Source organism: Hibiscus syriacus, unplaced genomic scaffold (assembly GCF_006381635.1).
Source record: "Hibiscus syriacus cultivar Baekdansim isolate YM2019G1 unplaced genomic scaffold, ASM638163v2 tig00110515_pilon, whole genome shotgun sequence".
Classification (NCBI taxonomy): domain Eukaryota; kingdom Viridiplantae; phylum Streptophyta; class Magnoliopsida; order Malvales; family Malvaceae; genus Hibiscus; species Hibiscus syriacus.
Window position 1 is genome coordinate 1,061,803 of NW_024062769.1, and position 9,172 is coordinate 1,070,974.

At 35.0% G+C, this 9,172-nt stretch overlaps 1 protein-coding gene across 1 annotated transcript; it reads left to right on the forward strand.

Moving 5' to 3' along the window:
• The first annotated feature begins 213 nt into the window (after nt 1-213).
• Nucleotides 214-759, forward strand: LOC120130151. Its single transcript, XM_039147467.1, has one exon. The coding sequence runs from the start codon at nt 214-216 to the stop codon at nt 757-759; it is 546 nt and encodes a 181-aa protein (XP_039003398.1).
• Nucleotides 760-9,172: the final 8,413 nt, after the last annotated feature.

Below are 9,172 nucleotides of genomic sequence, written 5' to 3' on the forward strand. Positions count from 1 at the left end.
GTTAACGTTCTTGTTAGTTGTATTATTCTTCTAGATTTATGTAGCCATGGCAGGAAAAGGTTCAGACATGACGTACGCCATTATTATTGGGATAAATCGTTCTTATTTAAATAATATGGAGACCAAATAATCCGAAAATGTGTCCCTGAAGAAGAACATAAGGAGATCCTAGTTCATTTCCATACATCCTTATGTGGAGGGCATTTTGGTGGAATGAGGACTGCTATAAAGGTCCTCCAATCCAACTTCTATTGGTCCACATTATTCAAGGATGCTTACGACTTTTATAAGTCATGTGAACATTACCAATGCAATCGGAAAATATCAAAGAGAAATGAGATGCCATGGCATAATATTTTGGAGGTTGAGCTCATCGATGTATGGAGAATTGATTTTATGGAACCCTTCCCAACATCTTTTGGTTATCTATACATCCCCTTGGCTGTGGACTACGTCTCCAAATGGGTGAAAGCCATGGAAACACCTCGCAATGACTCCAAGAGGGTTTCGAAGTTCATGCACAAAAATATATTCATGCGTTTTGCAGTACCACGAGCAATTATCTACAATGAAGGCACTCACTTTGACAACAAATTAATTGCAAAGGCACTGCAAAGATACAGGGTGCACCATAAAATTGCCACGACATATCATCCCCAGAGCAATGGGCAAGATGAGGTTTTAAATCGTGAGATCAAGCAAATCCTTGAGAAGGTGGTCAACCCTAAACAAAAAAAGTTAGCCACCAAAGCTGAATGAGGCACTATGGGCATATCGTACGACATTTAAAACACTGCTCAAGATGTCTCTATTTAAGTTATTGTACGACAAGGCATGTCACTTGCCCATGGAATTAGAACACAAGGTGTACTGGGACATCAAGAAACATAATATGGATGTGCAACTTGTTGGTGAAAGGAGATTGTTGGAATTAAAGGATATGAATGAATTTAGAGCTTAGGTGTATGAAAATGACTGCCTTTACTTAGAAAATATAAAAAGATGGCATGATAGAAAAAAATTTCCAAGGCAATATTTTCAAGGATAACAAGCATTTCTCTATAACTAAAGACTCAAGTTGTTTCCAGGAAAGCTGAAGTCCATATGGTCAGGACCATTCATAGTACATCAAGTGCATAACCACGATGAAATCAAAATCTTGAATTCTGATGATGAGACTACGTGTAAGGTGAATGGTCAAAGGCTGAAGGCGTATAAGATACCACCAATCCTGTGAGATAAAGCGACGTCGCTACTCCACGATGTCCAAGAGTTTGCTCTTATTTCCTGAACAAATTTTGTTGCTCAGGCAACATAATTGGCACTCTGCACAAATAATTTTGGCTTATTTTATTCTGCACGGGTTGTTTATTTCAATTTTATTTTTTAATCTTGTATCTATTTGTGATCTTGTGACATGTGGTAACTTAATGCTAAATCTCATGCATGGAAGAAAACAAACCCTAATAAATTATTTGGTAGCACTTTTGAGAGGGAAGTTATTTCTTCCATTATTTTATTTATTTTTATCCTATAAAAAATCTTTTACAATAATAACCATAACTCATTTTGTTTTGCTTTTTACCTATTTACCCCTAAGAAACCGTCCACTTTCTCCAAAACAGCCTATTTTACTCTATCTTTCTCATCATACTCTTTCACTCACATTTCATCTTCATATTTTGTTTTCTCTCCCTTTTCACCAAAACCCTCCATAGCTGCCATAGAAAATCTTTGCTCTCTGCACAAAATATGTTATCAAGAAACTATGGCTTGCTCTAATTCAAATCCTGGTGCTTCTACTTCGACTGTCGCGGCTACACATTTCCAGAGCTTCCAAAGTGCTTAGGCTGAGACAAGATTTAAGACGTTACAAAAATGCCAAGTCTACCTGGAGGATGATTTTGTCTTCCTTGCGCCTAAAGAGGAACCATTCAGGTCAGAGGTGATGGACATTTTCTGGAAACACAACTGGTAACAGTTTCCCCGATATCCAAAGGTGGTGGCACTGGTATCGGTCTGGGAGTTTTATTCGCACATGGGAGAATCATCCCCACTGTCTATGTGTGAGGGAAGTTCATCCGTTTCACTCTCTTCACCAGAGAATTAAAATCCCAATTGTAAGAGTTACTTGATAAGGAATTTGTGAGACCCAATGTTTTTCTTTGGGAAGCACTGTGCTTTTTGTGAAGACGGGTCTATGCGATTATGCATCGACTACCATCAGTTAAATAAAGTAACCATAAAGATTAAGTATTATCTTCCAAGGATTGATGATATATTCGATCAATTAAAAGGCACAACATTGTTCTTTAAGATAGACCTAAGGTCAGAATACCACTAATTAATGATTAAAGATGAGGATATATCAAAAATAGATTTTTGAACTCGGTATGAACACTACGAATTTGTGGTGATACCATTTGGATTGACTAATACTCCTGCATCATTTATGGACTTGATGAATCGAGTATTCCAACCTTGCTTGGATCAATTCGTGGTGGTATTTATAGATGATATTTTGGTGTATTCCAAGTCAATAGAGAAAAATGATGCTTACCTTCAGGTGGTTCTTCAGATACTTCAAGAAAAGAAATTGTTTGCCAAATTATCCAAGTTGAATTTTGGTTAGCCGAGATTTCTTTTCTTGGTCATATAGTCTCCACATAAGTCATAAGAGTATATCCTAAAAAGATTCAAGCTATAGTGGATTGACAACCCCAAAGAATGTTCTTGAAGTTTAGGGTTTTTTGTAGCTTATTGATTATTATAGATGGTTCGTGAATAACTTCTCAATGTTAACTTCACCACTAAATCAGTTGTTACGGAAGGATGTGCCTTTTGTTTGGTTAGAGAAATGTCAAGAAAAATTTGAAATGCTAAAGAGAATTGTAACAGAAGCCCTAGTGCTTGTACAACCTGAGTCGGGTAAAGACTATGTACTCTTTAGTGATGCATCTCATAATGGGTTGGGATGTGTGCTTATGCAAGATGAAAAATTTGTGTCTTATGCCTCGAGACAGTTGAAAACTCATGAGAGAAATTACCTGACACATGACCTGAAATTGGCAGCGGTAGTGTTTGCTTTGAAACTTTGGCGTCATTATCTGTACGCTAAGGGGTGTCTTATTTATACGGATTACAAGAGTCTAAAGTACTTGTTGAATCAAAAACAAATGAACTTGAGACAAAGGAGGTGGATCGAGCTTTTAAAATATTATGATTTGATCATCGATTATCATCCCGGAAAGGCTAATGTGGTAGCAGATGCACTTAGTTGAAAGACTTTTGCCGCTCTACGGGCTTTGGATGCATGTATGTCTTTAAAGAAAGATGGTTCCTTGATTGCTAAAATTAATTTAAAGTCGATGTTGAATGCTTGGCAAGAATTGCGCAAGTAGAAAAAGAAACAACCAAAGACTTCGAAAGGAGGGCTGATGGATGTTTATATTATCGTGGAAGACTTTGCATTCCCAATAATGATGAATTGAAGAAATATATTCTTTCTAATGCACATTATAGTCCTTTGACTATACATCCAGTTGGGATTAAAATGTATTAGGATATGAAGAGTAGTTATTGGTGGCCTGACATGAAAGAAGCTATATCAGAGTTTATTGCGAGATGTCTGACATGTCATCAAGTGAAAGTTGGACATCAAGTGCCATATGGAATGCTACAACCGATATCCATTCCTGAGTGGAAGTGGGAATAAATTACAATAGATTTTGTTTTGCGACTACCTTTGTCACGAGGTAAAAATGACTCGATATGGGTAATTGTAGACATATTGACCAAGACAACTAACTTTATTCCAATTCGGGTAGATTACTTGATAGATAAATATGCCGAATTATATATAAGAGAGATAGTTCATCTGCATGGAGTGTTTATGTCAATAGTTCCGATCGAGACCCAAGGTTTACTTCAAGATTCTGGAAGTCATTACATGAGTCATTGGGCACTCGATTGAATTTTAGCATAACTTTTCATCCAAAAACAGATGGGAAGTCTAAATAAATTATTCAGGTATTTGAGGATATGATAAAGGCATGTCTGATTGAGTTCAAAGGATCGTGGGAAAGGTACTTGCCTTTAGTGGAATTTGCTTATAACAACAGTAACCAATTGAGTATTAAGATGGCTCTGTATAAAGCCTTGTATGGGAGAAAGTGCAGAACATTTTTAAATTGGTTTGAATTAAATATCGAGACTTGGTTTGCCCATAATTGATGAAAGAAATAGAGGAGAATGTGAAAATTATTCAAGATAATCTGAAGATAACCTCTGATCGACAGAAATCTTATGTTAATTTGAAAATGAAAGAAAATGAATTTCAAGTGGAAGATAAAGTATTTCTAAATGTATCACCTGGGAAGAAAGTACTGTAATACCCTAAATATCAGGTCAGTGACTGAATTGAAAGAATTTGAAATTTGGGGGATTAAATTGAATAAATGGTAAAGTATAATAAATGATTTAGATTTTGTGTGTAATACCAATTAGTAAGAATGGAAGAATGAAAGTGGCATTTTGGTCTTTTAGAGGAGAGATGGATTTAAAATTATTTTAAATAGGGTATTTAAGAACAAAAAAAATGGGAAAGTTGAAAAAGAAGCCAAGTTATCTTCACTTCTCATTCTCCCCGTGTATCAGTTCTCTCCATAGCTAAAGGTGAGTTTCCTCCAAGTTGGTTTTTCCTTTAGTTTAATGGATGGTTTTGATTATAGAGGTTTAAGGATAGTTCAGGGATACTCAAAACTAAGTGATTAGTGAATTATTTGAGATTGAAGAAAATTGGTTTTTGAGTGATAATATGAAATATGAGTTTTTATTGAAGTTTAAAAGTATATTTGACTTTCTAAAGAGATAAATAAAAGATTAGAAGCCTTGGAAGTGATTAAAAACATGTTTGAGATTTAGGTGTAATTTTAGTTTTAAAGGGTTCTTTGGAGTTATTGGATGTTATAGAGAGATTTATGAATGTAAAACAGTTGGTTTGAATAATGATGAGTTTAATGGTATTATTAGAGGTTAAAATAAGAGATTTTATAGAAATTTGGGCAAAAATTGAGCTGAAAAATGGAAAATCTGGGTAAGGGTATCGGTACTTAAGGAATAGTATCGATACTATAGGTTTAAATTTAAAGAAATACGATTAACAATATTGATACTGATGCAATTGGTATCGATATTTATGTGGGTATAGATACTTATGTGGGTATCGATACCATGGATTCCATAATGCATAAATGTATCGATACTGAAAGGGAGTATCGATGCCATAGTATAGAAGTATTGATACCATGGTAGGGGTACCGATACTATTAAGCCTGGAATTTTAAGATATATTGAATTTTAATAGAAATTGAAAATAATAGTACTTTTTAAGTATTATTAAAAGAATAAATGTTAGAAAGTATACTAACAATTGTATGGTATGTGTAATAGTGGATGCTTGTGTACATCATAGCCAAGTTCAAGAGTCCAAGAAGAAAAACGGAAAATATAAAGTTTTCGAATAGTTGGGCATATCAGGTGAGTGCATTTATTGTATTTATATGGGATGAGGAAGACTCACAATGAGTCAACCTCAAATGTTTTGATTTAATGTATGTTTTACACTATTTGATATATTTTTATAATGTATATGGAATTATATTATGAATAAGTTTTAGAGTATGAACTGCTCTAAAATGAATGGATGAATATTGATGTTGTTCAATGGTTATCGAGTGTGCTAAAATAAATACATAACAATGCATTTCGGCATAAAAGGTGTCACTATTGAAAGTTAAATGCATAACGGTGCATTTCGGCATAAAAGGTGCCAATCATGGTATTCATAAAAGGTGAATGACCATTTCGGCACTTCGGTGCAGTGCATGTACTTTATATTTCTTATTTGACATACATTTGGGAAAATAAATTATAATTGGGAAAATATACAGAAAAATATGTATGCTTGGCATACTAAGAATAATTTCGATGAATATATGAAAGAAACTTGGTTTAACTGAGATGGTTAACTGATTTTTATGAAGTATACAATTTAGTTCTATCTCAATTGCCATGTTATGCTTATGTATGAATTTCAATTAATTTACATTATTATTACTCACTAAGTAAATACTTAGCGTGTTTTAATTTCACGCATAGGTAAGAGGCAAGACTAGTAGAGTAAGGAGTGATGTAGAGATCTTTAATCCAAGGTTGACTCATTAGTAACTGTAGGACAATTATATCTCTTTTTGATAATTAGATGACATGTATATGATCTTAAGAAAACACTCTGATTGTATTAAAGTTACAATTTTGTAATATGTTTCAACGAATGTTTTATTATTGTACTAAAATGTTTTGTTTTATTTTTGAAACAAATTTTTTATGGGTTTTACAAATAAGTAAATATTTTTAAAAGTCATGTGACATCTATGACTTATGTACATAAACATATACAAGAAATGGGTGTTACATTTATTGGTATCAAAGCTACATGTTTAGCCGATTATCGGTCGAAACTGGGTTTATTTGAATTTATAAAAAGGGTTACATGCCATTAAGATTGTCAAGGTTATTTATATGGTGTCATTAGAGTGTGATTGATGTCACTCCTTACTAACTTTAGTGTTATTATTATGTATATCTTAGAAGATTTTAGAATCTTCGAACTCGCGATGAGGAGGGGAACAAAAAATCAGAGAAGAAACGGGTAGTGAAAGTTGCGAGGCTAATAGTGAGCAGTTGATTCCATCCGAAAATGCTAGCGCATCGGCACATCAGGGTATGTTTGTGCCATAGTTTGAACATTTTACGCAAGCTCTCTATGCCATATTGACTCGGCTTCAATCTCCTCTACCCCCTTCTCCTCCAGTACCGAATATTTTGATTCCAAAAGATTTGAAGAGTTTAGGAGCTCCCTAGTTCTAGGGAGAAGAGGATGAATGACCTATGGAGGCTGACATATGGTTAAATGATGTTATGGTGATGCTGGAAAGTTTTATTGCTCAGATTATGAAAGGTTGGGTGGAGTTCTATCTTTACTTTGGGGATCATCTCGAGTATGGTAGTCAAATACTATGATTTATGCACCACCGGAACAAGTGACCTGGAAGTTATTCCTGGAGGAATTTAAGAACAGGTATGTTAGTGAGAAGTTTATATAGGCAATGCTACTAAAGTTTCTTAATTTGAAACAAGGTGATCAAGAAGTATATGAGTACGAGGTTGAATACAATAAGTTGAGTCATTTTGCTACTAAGATAGTTCCCAATGACAAGGCTCGACATAATTGGTTTATTGAAGGTTTGAGGCCAAAGTTGAAAGAGATGATGTTGGCTTTGAACTTGCCTAGGTTGCAAGAAGTCATAAACTGAGCGAAGGATATTGAAAGAACTCAAGAGGAGACCCTAGCAATAGAACAGAGTATGTAGACGGGGAAAAGGGTTGGAACGCTTTCAACTCCCCATCATGCTAAGAGAAGCAAGGCTAGAGTTCCAGATATACTGATAGAGATGCTTATGTTGCAGCTTCGCAGAAAACTAAACAATCCAGTCTTTTACTGCTAGCTTGGGTAGAGAATTTAGAGAGAGAACTTCATCTCAGACATGTGGTAAATTGCGTCGTGGAGTATGCAAATTTCTTAGTGGAGCTTGTTTCTAGTGTGGTGAGACTTGTCACTTTGCCCAAAACTGTCCTAAAAAATCCGGGGACAATTTGACGCAATCTGAGAAAAATGTGGTAGCTTCAAAGAAGTAGAGGAAAAGGTAGATCTAGAGGACAATTTGAATCAATGTCACGACAACAGACTATGTGAGTCACCAGATTTTACAACATTAACACCAATGAGGATCAAGATGACCCGAAAATCAATACAGGTACTTTCCATCTTTTTTATGAACCTGTGTTTGTTTTAGTTTACCCTGGTTCTACACACTCATACATTAGTACAAATATGGTTTGATCTAGAGGAATTCCTTTAGAACCAATTATTAGTGAGATGATAGCAGTAAACCATATAGGCCATTGTGCGAGAGTAACTCGAGTATGTAGAAAATGCCCAATAAAGATTCAAGGGATTGTATTCCTGGGAAAATTAATGAAGTTACCTTTCAATGAGTTTGAAATCATTTTTGGCATGGATTGTTTGTATCCACATCATGGATGGGTTGATTTTCGCAAGAAGCGATTATTTTTTAAGGATGTGGAAGGCTCTGAATTAGTAGTAATCGACGAAAAAATGAAATCACTATTCAATGTGATATCAGCCATGACTGCAAGGAAAATGATGGAAAAAGGGTGTATAGCTTTCCTAGCTAATGTGATAGACACTCAAGTAGTGGAAGTGAGAGTAGATGATATCCCCACGGTTATGGAGTATTTGAATGTTTTTCCTAAGGAGTTACTGGGATTACCTCTTGACTTTAAGGTTGAATTTCAAATTGAGGTTTACCTGGGTATCGAACCTCTTTCTATGGATCCATATCGAATGGTTCGAACGGATTTAATAGAATTAAAATCCCAATTGCAAGAGCTACACGATAAGGGATTTGTGAGACCTAGTGTTTCTCCTTGGGGAGCACCTATTCTTTTTTCTGAAAAAAGAAGGACATATATATACGATTATGCATCAACTACTGTCAGTTAAATAAAGTAATAATAAAGAATAAATATCCTCTTCTAAGGATTGATGATCTGTTTGATCAAATGAAAGGTGCAATAGTGTTCTCTAAGATAGACCTGAGGTCGGGGTACCACCAATTAAAGATAAAAGAGGGTGATATTTCAAATACAACTTTTTGAACTCGATATGGACATTACGATTTTGTGGTGTTACCATTTGGATTGACTAAAGCTCCTGTATCATTTATGGACTTGATGAACTGAGTGTTCCAACCTTCCTTGGATCAATTCGTGGTGGTCTTTATATATGATATTTTGGTGTATTCCAAGTCAAGAGAGGAACATAATGCTCATCTTCGAGTGATTCTTCAGACACTTTGAAAGAAGAAGATGTAAGCCAAATTGTCCAAGTGTGAATTTTGGTTAGCTGAGATTATTTTCCTTGGTCATATAGTCTCCGCAGAAGGCATAAGAGTATATCCCAAAAAGATTCAAGCTATAGTGGATTGGCAACCCCCAATGAATATTTTTGAAGTTTAGAGTTTCTTGG

Excerpts from the sequence above, each read along its gene's own strand:
- LOC120130151 (XM_039147467.1), top strand. The coding sequence starts at position 214 with ATGAGGACTGCTATAAAGGTCCTCCAATCCAACTTCTATTGGTCCACA.